Genomic DNA, 16,781 nt, shown 5'->3' with positions numbered 1-16,781 from the left:
TCGAGCTGACCTTCTACAGTTAGACTTGAGCATGAGCCGAGAAATATGGGAGCTGAGTAGAGTTGCGCTCACCAAGCTCAAGCACAAGTTGGCCCATGTAAAGAACTTGCTTCAAAAATTGAGTCAAGTTCATGAAACACAGTATATTATCGACATTTGGCTTATTTGGGTTTACAATTCAGCTGATACGACCTCATAAACCTGTTGGACCGTTTAGTTCATGTTAAACAAGTTTGTTCTTGCTCATTTCAACAATGTGCAGTCTTTCTCTGCTTATGTAAGCTATTGGAGTATGCCAAATAGATCTCGGAAGAGAAGATAAAGGAAACAGATATTCTCAGGAGGAAGATGAAGATCAGCTTGAAAAGGATAAATATAAAGAAGATGATGTTACCGAAAACTAAGGAAAGAAAGATGCCAAGAACTTTGTAAACAATTCTTGTAACGGCTCATCTCTAAAAACAAGGGATTGCTCTTGTAACCAGCCTCCCTGCCGGCCTGAAATTCTTATTCAAATGGATGTAGATCGATCTTGTATCAAACACTCCCTAACTCCATTTACTGCCATTATGCACATTGAGCATTTTCATTTGGGATTTAGACTGTTCGAATTTGGGTCGGCTTCAACCTTTATTGAGTTTGACTTAGTTGGATTCCATATAATTGAGTTCGAATTCGAACTTGGTCTCAAACTCAATTTCTCGAAACTGAATCCAGATCCGACCTTATCTATAGTCAGGTTGGACATTGGACCCAACTTGAGATTCAATAACAAAACCGCATACCAAATTTGAACAAGAAGTAAGTTACGTGGACTTTCTTAATAGATCCAGCTAAATGGTTTCGGATTTGAATCCAAAATCGCATATTTTCTCCATCTGTTTATGCACGCCTATCTCTCGTCTCTCTCTCCAGATTTCTTCCGCTGCGGTCCTGCCTGAGCCATAGACGCCGGACTGCCTTCAAGACGAGATTCGGAGGCCAACGTAAGTTTTCTAAAAGGACTATTTTGGGGCATTATAATTTATAAACTAAAATGAGTGTTTTTGTAAAATTTTCTTTTAATGCGAGTTGATAAAAAGGGATGGTTTTACACACCGCCTGTGCCTCCTCTTGTCCCAAAGAAAAACAGAGAGAGTTTGAGAGAGCAAGAAAGGGAGACGGGGAGAGAACGGGAGAGAAAGAGCGAGAGAAGGGAAGAGAGAAAGAGGGAGATCGTGTGAGAAGAGGCGAGAGAGGAATAGAGCAAACGAGAGAGTGAGAGATAGAGAAGGAAGAGAAGAACGGTAGAGAAGGTAAATCATCCAAATTTCAGTTTCTTCTCCAATCATTTTAAAAAATTTCTTCTTAGATTAGAAGCTTGAATCTCTTCTTTGTTAATGTGTGATAGAGAATCACGTTTGTATCACTTTTAGCATTCATTGATGTGATATTTCTTCTATAGAGGGCTGCATGGTCATACGGTTAAATTTTTTGAAGGCTGTTTTTATGAGTTCGCGTGTTGATGGCTAAGGTTGGAATTTTGAGTACAGAATGTTGGGAAAAGAAAGTAATTTCAGCTCTGTGTTGGTTTCAGATGGGGCTGAAGCTGTACGGTTCCTTTTTGGGTTTTAATTACAGTTAATGTCAAAATAAAATAGGGCTTTTATAATGCTGTATGGGCTGGACTAAAAGTAAGTGAAATTGGGGTAGACTTGGCAGCATAGTGAGAGATTCATGGCAGAATAGTGTTTTATTGTTTGGTGAAGCAGTGTATCAAAAAGGACTGAAAGTCTAAAACCCTTCTTCAAATACAGAAATAGGTGAAGTGTTTTGCTACAGAACTAGATTCATTCAGCAAAAAGATAGTTTGGGTCAACCCCATCCCTTGCCTTATGCTTGCAAATTGAGGTTGAGGCATGATGCATATGCATTGGACAAAGTTCATGTGATGCATTAACGATCAGTCAAAAACAGAGGCATATGGATCATTCACGGTATGGTAGCAGAGGGTAGAAAACTATATCGTGCAAAAAGAACAGTTCATTTTTTAATTACGATGGGTTCTAGTTACTGAGCGCAGAGAACAAATGATGTATAGTGCACAAGAGGATACACCAACTTCTGTAGGTTAGGTGTTTGTTAGTTACCAGTTACCACTGTCCAAATCTCAACACAATTCACTGTGCGAATGTGAAGATAAGGCCCTTGGAAGTTCTTGAACTGATTTGAAAGTTGAAACAGAAGTCCATACCGAGAAGAGATTGTAAAAGACCTACAATCCTGAATTATGCCATTGGTGTCTTGTTACGTAGTTTTTTTCTTGCTTTTTCTCACCAGAAAGTCGTCCTTTTGCCCTCTTTTTGGTCTCTCATTTTCGTTGTCCATTCCCATGTTAGGTGAGAAGCAGCAAACTCTCCTTACCACGGTACCATCCACATAAACACCATAGGCTCTCTCTCTCTCTCTCTCTCTCGGGGGAATGTTGCCGGAAAAGGGCTTTTGATGCTCCTTTTGGCTATCTTTTGTAGTTGCCAGAAAATGGGCCTTTTGCTCACTTTTTTGGCTGTCTCCTTCACTTGTGCTCAGCAACTATGAACGGAAAACTCATTCATGAATGGCTGCATGTACTTAATGCACAGGTAGCTACATTAGATTGTTTTCATGTTGTATTTTTTATGCATGGATACCTTGGTTGCTAGGACTCGTCATGTGCTTGTATCGAATGTCCACCGGCAGTCAAAAAAAAAAAAAAAAAAGGTTTTCCTGGAAAATTTTACGGCTCCATCAAACCAAGGGAAGTTTTACTCAATTTTTTTCTTCCAGGCCAACAAACATGGCCTGGATTTGCAAGACATCTAAATTTTCCCTGCCTTACACTTTTCCACGGGTTCTTTTCTAGGAAGATAACTTCTGGGTTCCAAACGTTATATAGCACCCTGCATAATTTTTTTTGGAACCGAAGTGGGACAGTCGTCAGGGCTTTCGTTTTTCTGTTGCAGTGTTGCCTTGCAGTGGCGGCCTCCTTCCAGCGTTGCCTTGCAGTGGCACTTCTTCTCCAAGTTGGACACTCGTCAGGGCTTTCGTTTTTCTGTTGCAGTGGCGCTTCTTCTTCTTTTTCTTCTTGTTTCGAATTGAATCAATATATGGTCCCTACTAACTCTGCCTCTGCCGTTTCTGCCTCCACCGCCATCTCTCTTTATGTCTGTTCTCCTTCCATCTCTCTCAATTTCTGTCCATTCTTTTCCCCATCTCTCAGTTTCTGCCGTTGCTCTGATGCGTTTCCGGTTTCCACATAACCAGCGGTTCTCTCAGTGTCTCTCTCTCCTCGTTCTGGTTTTAAATTTCTCACGTTCTTGTGCTGATGGGTTACATGTTTGTGTGGGTTAAGGGGCTCTAAATGGATTGCACACATCGTGTTGAAGCGTGTCCTTTAAGAAACTGTGATTACTAGGTTTGTCACATGGGTGCTGATCACACTGTAAATTTGCTGCTACACCAGAAATCAGGTGGACACTGGGCGTGCAGTGGGTGCAGCTATTAATAATGCATGGTTATTACGTTTATGTTATATATATAATTATAATCATATAATATACATATATGTAAAATCATACATGTATTGTCTTGTTAGTTTTTTATTTATTTATTTTTTTCTCTACTTCTTAGGATTTTTTAAGCCATTTTTTTCGAGCTCGCCATATTATACCCGAGAAAAACCTTGCCATTTAAAACTCCAAATGCATGCAGACAACTTTACACTCCAAGAGACTGGTCACCATGACAATTGTTCAATCTTGTAGGTGCAGAGAATCTATTTGGAAAAGTCTGATGTCCATGGCTACAAGAAGGGAATTGTAATTTTTTAATGGTTCCAAGATACAATGATCTGATAAACCAGTTAACATGAACAATAAAATTATGTGCCAAGTCATGCTTGACATGCCAACGCATAATTCATTGCTGTTTTGATTTCCTTTGAGCTATCTTCCTTGGTCATTGCTTCATTGGCATGGCGTCGTAATGATTTTAGATACATGTAGAGTAAGAGATACATATGGTCATGCATGGTCCTTTCAGGCATCTAGTTTTATATTCTCTGATGCATGTGGAGGAACGATGTATGTAGCTATCCTACATGGCTTATAAATCCATTTTGACCTATTTTGTGGTTAAAAAATGCTAAAATACTGGGACTAAATTTTGGTTTTAATAATCAACATAAACACTAAATTGCTGTGTGTTTTCCGCAACCGCATGAAATATTTATTTTTACAAGAGACATATGTTGTCAAAGTGAATATTTATCGTTAAGCGAAATATATTTCCTTGACACATGTTTTTTCTGGAAATATTTTTTTTAAGCAACCTTTAATTTAGTTTATGAGATTTTTTTCCATTTCACTATTTATAGGTGTGTTTGTGTGTGAGATGCATACATATACTGTCACTTGGAATATTTGTTAGTACAAGAAGTATATGATGTTACAGGAAAGATAGGTTGTTGTAGGAAATATATGTTTTTAATGGAAATATTTTTTTCAAGCAACGTTTGGCTTACTTTATGAGATTTTTGTTATTTTACTATTTATTGGTGGCTCGCTGACTTAAAATTTTGGACTCTGCTACTGATCCTAGACATGGATTGCCACGGAAGCCATGGTCCTCCAGCGAAGTTCTCACCAGAAGCTCTGCCCCTTTTCTCCGAGGGTATTCATCTCATTCTCTCTCGGTGGACAGCACTGAGGTTGGCGGTCGAGAATGAGTGGGGAGGCCGGAGCTCCCGCCAGAAGTTTGACAATTTGGTTGTCGACCTTATCTCCTGGTTCACTGCTTCCAAAGGTACCAATAATTTCCTTATTTTTCTGATAGATACTACGTGTCAACCTATTTTTCTGTTTCATACATGCAATGTTTTAGGTTCGTTTTCAACTTATTGTTAGTTTTTCTTATTACATAATTGAGGTTGTGATGTTGATTTTGTCAAGATTAGTTTTCATTTCGTACTATCCATTCAAATTAGTGTTGAATAACTTTAATCTTCTGCTTTGTGCTTGCAACTTTGTGCTTGAACATGCTTGAAACTTGTGCTTTAACATAATTTCTTTGTTAGGTTGAATTATGGCTTTTTTAATTGTTGATATCGTTTAAGTGTTTATTTTCAATTTTGCTTTATTTATATTGATGATCTTGCATTATCTTCTTTTGGTTATTGATTTTTGTTTTTTGTAGGTGAGATTACATCGTTTTTTCCATGTTTTCTTTTCAAATTGTTGCCAATTCATGCATAAGATTTTATTTTTGTTAAATCAGTGTCTCTAACGTTGTCTGTTTCTTCTTCTCCTTCTTTCTTCCCAAATATTTTCTCTGGGTTTTCTTTTCCTGTGTGCATCTGAATCACCAATTAATGTTTTTAAATTTTGCCATTAAAGGTTGGTGTCTCATTGTGTTCTTTTCTTCTTTGGGATGGTTTGCTCAGATATCCTTTACATTGATGAGTTGGAAACAATGCTCGATGAGAATATGTTAGCTTCCTTCAATGCAGAGATTGAGGATGGTAGCATCGAGGAGGTTTGGTTTTAACCTATCATGCATACTCGCAGCTATTTTTGGTCTATGCTATTTCATGTTTTGTGAGAGTTGTTTTATTATAGTTTATTTTATTGCCAAGTGAGAATTTCAAAACGATTCCTATGCGTGTCAAAAGGAAAAGTAAACACAAAGAATCTGCTGATGGCTTGAGATTTCTCACGTTTTGCATGAACTGACTGATCTAGTGACAAGATTCCAGATGATATGTTTAATATGATTGCATATGCTAAGCCCGTAAAAGTCGCTTTGCTAGTGAAGTTGCTTCTGTTTGAGTGATGTTTTGCAGCTTGGTGTTAACAGGTTTTGCTCTCTTTAGATGGCAAACTTTGCGGTTACGTATATTGGATATTCTAAGTCCTGCACTCATTCTATTGGATTGATGTTTATAACTTTGTACAGTATGCTTTGTTACACAATCTGATTAAAGAGCTGTTTTTAATTAAATTTGAATTCCTATTCTAGCTTTGATTACTACAAAGTCAATATGTGATTGGCCTTTACCTTTTTGTTGTCTTATAGTGCATGGATAGATGGTATATGTAGAGTATGCCTAATGTACCATCAGAGAATTGTGTTACGCTTTTTGCTTCACTTTTTCACGAAGGAATAGAGTAATTTGAACTCCAATATGACGGAGAAGCTCTTGCTTTAACTGTGATGTGTGGGATAAGTCTGCTATAATTTTTCTCCTCTCCTTTTATTGTATTTGACATTTTGACTATTGGTTCTTTTGGATTGTTACAGTTTGGTTAATTTGCTGGCTCTATCTTTTTAAACTCTTAAGCTCTCCCCGGCCTTCCCATCTTGTAATTTACTTAAAATTTTAACATTTCTCAATTTTTTAGCTTTAACATTTGATAAGTGTAATTATCAGATAAACGAATTTGATTTGTGCTACTTCTGTTTCTTATGTTCATCATTATTTCTCATGCTTTTGAGCAGGTGGCAGAGCAACTGATGACTTTGCATGAAGAGTGTCTTCAAGGAAATTTTGAATCCTTGTTGAGTTTGAGAAGCTCAAGCAGTACAAGTGGTGCTGTTTCTGGAAGTAGACAGGTAAATTTGGAACTCTAGCTTTGACTTCCAGATTTCAATCTTATGAAAGTCTTAAGACCCGTTAAGTCAGAAATTGACCCCTAAGAAGCATCTGAGAATAGGTTAGTTTATCTAAATTCTCTTTTTCAACTATGTTTAGGTGCATTGCTTGTTCTTTATTTGATTTACCAGGCATGTGTGCTTGCTTATACACATGTGCACACACACACACACACACGTGTCTTCATGTAATGTGTCCAGCATTTTGCTAATTTTTCATTCATTTAACCCTTCGTGGATATATCATTTGAAGTTCTGGAAAAAAATGTAATGCAATTTCGTTACCAGGTTATTGACCAAAATGAAGATGATAGTTCAGACGAGGATATGGCATTAGATGTCGATATGCAAGAAGAAAAAAGTGTTGTTGGATCATCTGCCATCCAACCAAGTTCGGAAATTAGGGTAAGCAAGCATATATCCTCCACATGGTTTTTCACTGAACCTTTAAGTCTACATGTTTCTGTCAATTATTTTTCGTACTGACATGCTCTGCATGTTGCCACGCAGTACGTGTTTCAAACCAGCACCTTTTGTTTTGAGAAGAGCTCGTCAGTTTAGTTCTTGTTGATATCAGCTATGAATATTTTTATAATCAGAAGATCTTGTCAAATCCTGTAGGCTTGATTAAGTAGATGTTTTTTTTCATAAACTTTGATCACCCTCAATCCAGCAATATTTCATTCCTGACAATTTATAATCATCCTTAGGTCGTACTGTAGTCCATGTTCATTATTGGGATTCTGGGTAGGCAAATAGTGTAATTGGTTTAGTTATTTGTTGATTGAACTTTGAGACGGCAGCGCTAGTGAGCAGTCAGCACTGTCGTCACTTTACTAGCATTTCAGATCCAGTTGGTGGCATGTCTCAGTGCTGTTTTGGGTGGATTTCTGTTAGCCAAAACAAGTTAAAACATCTAGCTAGTATAAAGTATAAACCTTCATCTACTTTACAAAAATACCTTGTTAGAATAGTCAACTTTGTAGATGCTCTTTTTCTGCAAACTTTCTTGCTGGGTTGATTTTGATTATGTGATTAAATGCAAGTCTTGGTGATATGCTGATATTCTCTGTTTGGAGGTATATTCATCGTAAACTTGAACAAATTTCTGCCAGATCCAAAATGGAGTGTGTGGCTCGGCCCAAGAACTTAATCATGCATCAGATATGTCAATGGATGCCAATGTTGAAGAAACAAAAGATGCTGGGGATGGATGGACTGTCATTACTTCGAAGAGGAACCGGGGTAGGAAGTCCAAATAGTCATTTATACCCAATGGCTTTTCTTTCAGCTTTGAGAATTTCACCACTTACTTGGCATGCAATAGCTGACTTGCTGGAGTTATGTGTGCCATGTGCGTGTTGCCGGTGCTTGTGCGTACATGCACTTGATCTGTTTTGATCTGCATGTGTAAAATCTTGTGAAGCGGTTTTTATTCCCTGGAAAATTTTTGCTTTAGGCACCAGCATTTTCGAAACAATTAAGTTGTCATTTTCTGTAGTTGGAAGAGGCTCTCCTAGTTAATGTACATGACGATTTCAATTAAGGGATGGTTTATTATTCCAATTAAACTGTTGAACGATGTCAGAAAAGATCTTGTGATAAATTGATTAAAGGGCAATTTGGGAAATTATACAGCATGTTTCGTTCAGAAAGGAATATATCAATAGAAAGATGTGACCAGGAATCTATTTATCATCCGTTGTGTGGTCGGGATGGCTGTGTAACTCTCGTTTTTCCAGTTCCTTACGCTTAGGGGAGGCTATTGTTTCCTGCAACTACTCATGATTTCAATTCAATCTCATATTCTCATAGTTTTGGAGGCAATTCATCGAAGTAGCTGTGATTTGCTAATCCTTGTTTTGTTTGGTTTGCATTGGTACAAGTTTCAGGTCCAGATCTAAATCTGCAAATACATTTTTGCATTGTTTGCTTGTAAATAGTAGTTTTTTAATAAGATCAGTCGCCATACATAACTTGAATCTGGTTCTCAGTTTACCCAGTTGGATCTTATGTTAGTTGGAATTTTTATAATAAGAATTAATTCAATTTGGTTGTTGTGTTAAGATTTGGCCATTTCCTTTCTTTTCAAAACTACCAGTGGTTAGAGACCTGTCCTTTTTCTTGTCTCCCCTCGTCATCATCATAATGGCATCGTCCAACCACCATAAGATCCATCGTAATGGCATCGTCATTTCTTTACTTACCAAATGACAAATATTAGCACTTGTTGCCGTTTAATCATATGCTGCTCATAATTGCATCTCAACGTCACTTCCACCCGTTGCTGGAGTTCTGTATCATTTTGAAAGGTGTTTTACTGTCTTAATCTTGTAAATGATGTAGATTTTGTAAAGTCTTCTTCCGAGAGGAAGACCTTTTTGTCTGTTTTTGTGGTTTTGGTTCATGAAACAGATAAAATTAATGGAACAGAAGAGATGGTGTCGGTTGAAGCACCAAGAGCACAAGCGATAACTTGTTGAGAGATTACTAAACCGAAGTAGTCAGATCGAGATTTTTGAGTCGCGAGAGAGAGAGATTACCCAGAGAAGCGATCTGAACAAGATTTTCGATTCAATGAAGGTTGAGGTCCAACAGGAGGTATAAAAAAATTGCAGTTTGTCAAGCTGAAAAAACCTTGAATCAAGTTTTAACCTTTGCATTTTGTTGCTTAAACTTTTCCTTGCGGCTTCCTCTTTAAACCTGTGGTCTCGGTTCCCCTCAACTGAAAAGGACAAAATTATCAGGTGCCGCTATTGGTACACCTTAATACAGATGCCTCAATTTCGAACTCATTCCTTCAAGCTTTACTCTCTTTTCTTCTTTTTCCAATCCAAAAAAGTGAGTAGGTGGCCGGAACCACCACAAACATTGGCAAACTTTGCAACATGCCTGTGTGAAGTGGAAGTTGTCTACCCTCTTTACTAATTTTCCAACTGGCGCACTCTGGACACGATTCTGTGTTTTTCCATCAGTGCGAGACATCTCCTATCTATGAGCACTATCGACCTAATCAAGAAGTTTGATTTTATGCTTAAGAGGTTGCTTCGCAGTAGGGATACTCAGTGAACGTTCGATGAATCTGCCATAAAAGTTGGAGTAGGTTCATAAAACATTAAAACTAATGTTTGATGAATCTGCCTCAATCTGCCCTAAAATTCATGAAACATTCATAGTGTTCTCATTGCCAAATGACCCCTTTAAGTTAAAGGAAGCTAAGACAGTGATGGCTAAAGTGCATTTCTTAGTATAATTGTGAAGTTTTGCTCCACCCATCTTCACAGAGTTTGAAAGAACCTCCCTGAACTAAGATATGCTTATTTCTAGTTCGTTTTTTATAGTTCGAGCCGTTTCACATTCCATACGTCATTGCATGTGAGGAAATGACAGGAAAATCCTGCACCTTCTGCATTCGAAGCTTTCTCTATAAGAACATCGAAAAAACTTCACGTGAACCTACTTGTTTTTTCCTCACTTTTTGAAAACTTGTACACGCACACACAACCGAAGAAGTTGTGTTTAAAATTTTCCATGTGAAAACTTCTCATATGCAACAAAAAACACGCCGTTTAAGATATATCTCACTTTCAAACAGGCGGTCTGCGTCGTACATAGAATAAGATAATTTAGCACGAGGCAAACGCAAACACGCGGGTCCTTGCGCGTCGTCCTCTTTATGACCGTGCGTCTGCAAGACGGCTTTCGTTTCTGGGTCAGACGAAGTCAGTAGCAACACCTAATGTCCTAACCTGTGGCCAATCAGAAATCAACCAGTTCATATCGATAGGTGACGCACCAAATATGTCATCGTGAACCTGAGTTTTGTCCAGATGAACTGAATTTTTTGCCGCCACATTAAATCATTGGTAGGCTTCACATGGCACATGTGAAGGGATATATTTTCTAGGACAATTCCATAAATGAAATACACATCATGCGCCTCTCTGCAATTCAACAGGAGCCTCGTACTATATTCTGTTGTTGTTGCAGCGGCCACATCATGACACATTTTACACTTGAAAAGAATATGAGGATCATGCATGACATGTGAAATCCCTATAATCTACCAGTCAAGAGAGAGAGAATCCATGGGAATATCTCCCAAAGATGTTGCAAATATATCTCGCCAAGGCACATGATAAGAAGTCTACCTACAGAAAATCCTTGGTTCTCATCTGCAAGTTGCTTTCATTGAACAAGTAGCTCCTCAAACTCGTCTCACAGGTTTATCACACGACTACCCAATGGGAACTTTTAAATAATTAAGAATAAGACACGCAGTGAAAAGATCAGTAAATTATTCCCTTCATCTTGATAAGGTCAAGAACTAACTTTACCGAAGCATCTGGTTCCATATTTCATGAGATGAACTACCTCGCGTCATAAGGAGTGCAGCAACTGGGTTAAAGAGAAAAGAATACAGGATGTCCAAGGAAAGAGTTGAGTGGAAAAGAAAACAAGGAATGGCAGGGTGAAACAGTCCTAGTATGAAGGTTAGTAATCTTTAGTTGTCGGATTCTCACTCAAGTACCCGATATATGTAACGAAAAGAGTATGGAAATGAAAATAGCGGTCTGAATCAAACTATAAACAGTTTGTTACATGCATACAGGTATGTCAACTACTACCCTTCAACCATTCTACATGTGGTCGATGCATCTAAATTACCAGTTGATTCTATTAAAAGGCAGCACCGAATTCCGAAAAAAAAAAAATCACCGATATAAGGTAGTGGACTGACAAGCGCAAAGAAAGTCAAAATCACACTCACTGCAACGCAGTAATCAACGCAAGCAGAAAAGCTAAGGTAGCTTTAGCATTCCTGTGGATGAATTTCCAAGTTAGAACCCTGGTAGCAATACCCCAGGTTGGATTGGCAAGCACATTCAAGCGAAGATACAATAATATGAAAAGCAGCCGCAGTTGCAATTCGAAATTCAGTATGAAAAAGCCGGTTGTGTAGCAGAAAACAATGAAAGAAGTCAGGAAAATCACCATTTGTAGATCAAAAACGTGCTTGTACATGGATGCGATGTTTCCAAACCTAAAATGAGCACAATGTCGAGTCTCAAAGAGGAAGAGACGTTACTGCTATTAGATGTTACTGTACAAGAACAAGGTGCTGAACCGAGGACCCCTGTGAGTTTGTGGCGTTAGTTTTGCAATCAAGTTCCTGGAAATTCGTCGATGCACCAGCCGATGCCCCTCGATCTTCACCTCCGGAACCGGCTTGCCTCCCTGCATCCGGCAGTGAACCACCATCATTTCCGTTCTGATCAATTTCTTCCTCACCTTCAGAAACACCATCATCATCCTCCAACTCGACACTTTTGGGGACCGTGACAATTAACTCTCCTGCTATATAAGCAGCGGTTGCAAGCTCCGGCCTTGTCGAAGGCGGCAGCCTGAACCTCCAACGGTCCAGCTCTAGCTCATCCAGTGACAATTCAAGTAAGTTCCTGCCACGGACTACAATTTTCGAAACCCCAGGAACAATTTCAACTAACTGGGCTTCCACGTCCTCTGTAATTTGGTCGGTGATCAGCACAAACCTAAAGCAATCTTGATTTTCTTGCACAGAAACATTGGCCTCCGAATTGAACGGCAGCTCCAGAACCCTATTAAAAATATGGGGAAGCCTCCGGAGCTTCTTCTGCCTCCCCACAATTGAGAAAGAAGGCAGCCCAGCTTCAGAGAGAGTCGTGTTTATATCGTAACGGAAAGTGATATTCCGTTTCTTAGGAGGAGGAGGAACCTTCATGATCACGGAGACCGTTGAAAACCTGAAACCAAATTATCAACATCGTGAACAAAAGACGCAATTCCGCACTCAAAAACCTAACCCAAAAAGGACCCAGCATCTGAAAACCAACCACGACCTTTTACAATGAAATCGTTCTGATTATACACACAGCACCAGCTGCTCTTTTTCACAAAGTTTATCAGTACCACTTCACCTAGTTTTAAAGCAGCGTTCGAGTATAAACATCTTCAAGTAAAAAATTGCTGAAAGCTCAAACTTCTCACTAAGAAAACCAAAACCCCGATCCTAACACCAAATGCATGAAATACCTCCATCAGTGCACAAAAACCCTGGTAAGTCCAAAATACTAGTGCAAACACGAAGGGAAAAGACAAAACAGGCAAGAGGTAATAATAGATAATCAAACCACGGGAAGGAAATAAAAAACAACACATGGATTGATAGAAACACAAAAAAGATCAAGTGAAACCTCTTTCCAGAGGTCCAACCAAATCACCATTGATAGCACCAAAAAAGAAGAAAACATAAATTAGCACCCAAAAAATCCAAAAAACTTCCCATATCCATAACGGCAATAGAAACCTATCCTACTAACCAAAAAGAAAAAGGTGACAATTTCTACCGTGAGATCAATTCCAAATCAACGGAAATCTAAAACCGGTTACAAAATTAGCAACAAATGAACTTCATTTCTGTTAATAGAAATAAACATAAAAGGCAAAGTGAGAAAACCTGGCAAACTCCCTCAAAACTGGAGGAAGAAAAAACTCGACCAGTAGATCGGAGACCCAGTTAACCAGGGCCAGACCACTGAAATTTTCCACAGGTTGAGGTGCCCAAAAAGGCTGATTGGAAGAACTAATGAAACCCTACTTTCCTCATTTCGGCGGCTAAGAATTCTAGGGTTTTCTGGATCATTAGCGCCACAACAGGCAAGGGAAAAGGGAAAACGATCGGATAACTCAATCAACTCCGAGGGCCACCAGGCAATCGATTGAACGGGAACTCAAGATCCACAAGGTGTCGCGGATTTAAGCAGAGAAAGAGAGAGAGAGGCGGAGGAGGTGTAAGGAGCAATTGGCGGTGGAATTCTTCTTTCTCAGAGACGCCTACATCGCAGGTGTTTTCGTAAAGACCTATAACCTTTGAATATTACAATGAACACATTACTTTTTATAGAAATCATTAACCAGCCTGAACTTTCCAAAAATGCCTTCTAACTTCTAAACTTCGGAATAATGTCCAGTTCTTTTAAAACATTATGCAGCTTTTCATGTCCTTCTCCTTAAAAATGATTATAAAACAATGTTGCTTTAAGAGGCATAGCTTAAACAAGTAGGTTGTGACATATTATGCAGCATGCCTGCAGTTCAAACTATAAAAGCTATGCTTTTTACTATTTACTATATAAAAAAGTGGGTGAATTTTTACGTGCCAGATGAAACACATGAATATCTCATTGTTTGATACCGACACAGTTTTGAATTTTGAAGGTAAAAATAAAATAGAGCTACAGCTCTCACCGAAGATGGATCTTCTTATTCACCCGATTATTAAAAAAAAAAGTTAATTACAATGAAAAAGGAACATTAATTTTTTTTCTTCATTTTTGTCTTTTCAAACGTCATTGACCTTAGAATTATTAATGCATGTTTTATATATAAGATTTGGATTTTGTAAGTTGAAATTTTCTATTTATAAAAATAACACATGATTAAGTTTTTGAAGTAAGTGCCCAAAAATTTATGGTTGGTACCATATAGACGTGTTAGGTTTAAGACTTCTTCCCAACAACAAGATGAGCTAAGAACGCTAAGGACTTATTTTACAAAATAAGTAGAGCACGAACGCCAACGGAGGCAGTTTTCCAATATTTACAATAATAGGCACCTATTTCAATATTTACAGTAATAGGAACCTTTTTGGAAATTACTTTTCTTTTCTTTTAGGCCGTTGTGAAAGGTAAGTTTCGTTTTATTCGCTGTTTTGGTTCGGATCACGGGTCCATTCGTCCCTACTGACAGAGCTCCAATGATGAGGCAGCGGGCCCACATTTTACTGCAGATTCAAACAGGCGTGGATCAGATCTTATGGGACCCAAACTCAAAGAACCACTTCACCACTTCGGACCTGATACTAGATCTAGAATCCAACTTAGACGTTTTTGTACATTTGAATCTTTGGCAGACCCGTACTTTGCCATGACCCAGGTTCGTAATATTTCCATCTAAAATGTATTAATTAGTGCTAAAGTAAGTGTCGTCACATGGATTTAGATTCAGAATGTGGGTCGGACTCATTTTACTAACACTGTAGTCGTGATTTCGGATCCAGTATACTGGACAGTGCGGGTCCAATCAAAACAGGATGGAAATATGTCTAAACGGATCACCAAATCAGGTTGGACGTGTTGCAGAAGCATGGATTTATTAAGTAACTAACGGGTCGAGGTCCAAATAAATGACTGTTAATTGGATGTAATTTATATGATAGATTTATCCGGGAAAATATATCCAGAGTGCTGTTACATCTATGTAATGAAGAATTTAGCCTTCACCAATTCAGATAATGAATTTTGTGAAATTTTAATGTGTTGAATTTGATTTTGGTTCGGCTTTTAATGACAGTACCGACCCATTTGCGAACCAAAAAAAATGCAGTGCGGGTCAAGTTGGAATGGAATTGTTAGTGTATCCAGATCCGACCCGTTCGTAGAAGAACTTGAGCTGCCCCACTAGACCACAAATCTGTCATTGTAAATGTTATTTTCCTACTTTTGTTAGATGCGGTCACTTCCGTTTTGCCACTACTTCGTGCTTAATTGGAATAAAAAAGTTCATCGGAAACCTGTAAATTTTACATAATTTTAGGGCCAGGGCCGTCATTTTACACAATTCTGAGTATAAGCATGAGCTTCTCTCCTTTTAAAATGGGAGCTTCTTATCTACTCTCTCATTTGCATAAAATCCTAAATGTTTAAGGAACTAAAATAGTAGCAGTTTGAAGTGCAACTTGTATTTTGCAGTCTTACCTGCATAGTGGTAAAATAGTGAGACCCTCTGGAACTCGAGAAAAGGTTACGTGTGGGCACACTGTCCGGTAAAGGAGTAAAGGAGGGGAAGACATTTTGATAATTTATTAAAAAAAAAGACATCCTTCATATTTTTTTTACTTTTTTTCTTTTCAATTTTGTTTTTACAAAAAAAAATTAGTGTAAATTAAGAGTATTTTAGTCATTAATCATACTGGTGCACAAAAAATAGTGCACTATGACGCATATAACCTAGTTTGTTGTTCATCTATGCTTTCATCAACACTTGCCAATATAAGAACTAAAATATGTTTCACGTTTTCTCATGCTCACGTCCGATAATTGGCAGTCTTTTTTTTTTTTAGGAGAGTATGTCTTAGTGAGTACTAATGACATTTGTTTATACAGTGAGTACTAATGCCATATAATTGTAATTAGTCCTTATCTTTTTGGTATGGTGAGTACTGATGACATACAAATGAGGTATGCAGTCCATCTCCCTTCTTCATGCACTGCGAAAGTGACAACATGAGAATGGAAGATATTTTAGTGTATTGACCATAGAACTCAGATCTTGGAGACTAGATGAAGAGCTTACTTATCAGACACCCATTTAAGTATTCGAACCAATTAAGTATTTTATTTAACGCATTGTTACTGTCCAACTACAGATTCATAACATATATGCTGCTTCATAAATCTGTCTTGTTTTTTAAGATAGATTCATGTGTTATTAATATTATGTTACAAAGAACCCTTTTAGTTTTACTTTTTCTAGTTCATTTTCATGTGAATAAGAGAGAATCAAGGAACAATATGTTTCACGTGTTCTGCCTCCGATGTTACAAATTAAACACACTTTAAAGGCACATTATAAGCGTCTTAAAAAGAAATTTACATAAATTTTGAGCTTTTCGGTCTAATAAGAAGTTAAGCCAACTCTTTTTCCTGAATTTTTTTCTCAAATTTGGGCCTAGATTTAGATTTCATGACAAAAGTTCATACCTTGCATCGGATACAAGTAAAACTTTGTATACATCGGACAAGTTTGAAGAAGGAAAAAACAAAAAGAAAAAGAAGTATGTTACCATTATACCAAGCAAAGCATTTTTCTTAGGCAAGCATCCAAGTAATATTCCTTCGTCAGACGTAATTACTTATTACTCTGACTTTATATCCACTTCTTCGTTTTGCGTAAAGAAGAAATCGCATTTATTGTTATATTTGAACTGGTTCGTTTGCAGGCAAATCATATACATTTATCAAACTTCCAAACAAAAGTTGACCTTTTTCAACGACATTTTTTTTTCAACGACATTT

The 16,781-nt window shown here is 37.9% G+C and overlaps 2 protein-coding genes across 3 annotated transcripts; one reads left to right on the top strand and one right to left on the bottom strand.

Moving 5' to 3' along the window:
- The first annotated feature begins 873 nt into the window (after nucleotides 1-873).
- LOC116260041 (uncharacterized) lies at nucleotides 874-8,364 on the top strand. 2 transcript variants are annotated; one of them, XM_031638126.2, is made up of 6 exons: nucleotides 874-986; nucleotides 4,618-4,821; nucleotides 5,459-5,550; nucleotides 6,514-6,627; nucleotides 6,955-7,071; nucleotides 7,782-8,364. In XM_031638126.2, the coding sequence occupies exons 2-6, from the start codon at nucleotides 4,620-4,622 to the stop codon at nucleotides 7,926-7,928; spliced, it is 672 nt and encodes a 223-aa protein (XP_031493986.1). In that variant the 5' UTR covers nucleotides 874-986; nucleotides 4,618-4,619; the 3' UTR covers nucleotides 7,929-8,364. The 2 variants fall into 2 exon arrangements, with proteins under 2 accessions (XP_031493986.1, XP_031493979.1); XM_031638119.2 differs by lacking the exon at nucleotides 874-986 and adding an exon at nucleotides 1,097-1,295.
- A 3,275-nt stretch (nucleotides 8,365-11,639) lies between these two features.
- Nucleotides 11,640-13,540, bottom strand: LOC116260057 (uncharacterized). Its single transcript, XM_031638137.2, has 2 exons — nucleotides 13,163-13,540; nucleotides 11,640-12,449 (listed from the first exon to the last, which is right to left on the bottom strand). The coding sequence occupies exon 2, from the start codon at nucleotides 12,425-12,427 to the stop codon at nucleotides 11,768-11,770; it is 660 nt and encodes a 219-aa protein (XP_031493997.1). The 5' UTR covers nucleotides 12,428-12,449; nucleotides 13,163-13,540; the 3' UTR covers nucleotides 11,640-11,767.
- Nucleotides 13,541-16,781: the final 3,241 nt, after the last annotated feature.

This window comes from Nymphaea colorata, chromosome 1, assembly GCF_008831285.2.
Source record: "Nymphaea colorata isolate Beijing-Zhang1983 chromosome 1, ASM883128v2, whole genome shotgun sequence".
NCBI classification, from domain to species: Eukaryota; Viridiplantae; Streptophyta; class Magnoliopsida; order Nymphaeales; family Nymphaeaceae; genus Nymphaea; species Nymphaea colorata.
This window is presented reverse-complemented; position numbering and strand designations above follow the sequence as displayed.

Coding starts and splice junctions, on each gene's coding strand:
- LOC116260041 (XM_031638126.2), top strand. CDS start 4,620: ATGGATTGCCACGGAAGCCATGGTCCTCCAGCGAAGTTCTCACCAGAA. Junction 4,822..5,458: donor CTGGTTCACTGCTTCCAAAG/GTACCAATAATT, acceptor TGGTTTGCTCAG/ATATCCTTTACATTGATGAG. Junction 7,072..7,781: donor AACCAAGTTCGGAAATTAGG/GTAAGCAAGCAT, acceptor AATTTCTGCCAG/ATCCAAAATGGAGTGTGTGG.
- LOC116260057 (XM_031638137.2), bottom strand. CDS start 12,427: ATGAAGGTTCCTCCTCCTCCTAAGAAACGGAATATCACTTTCCGTTAC.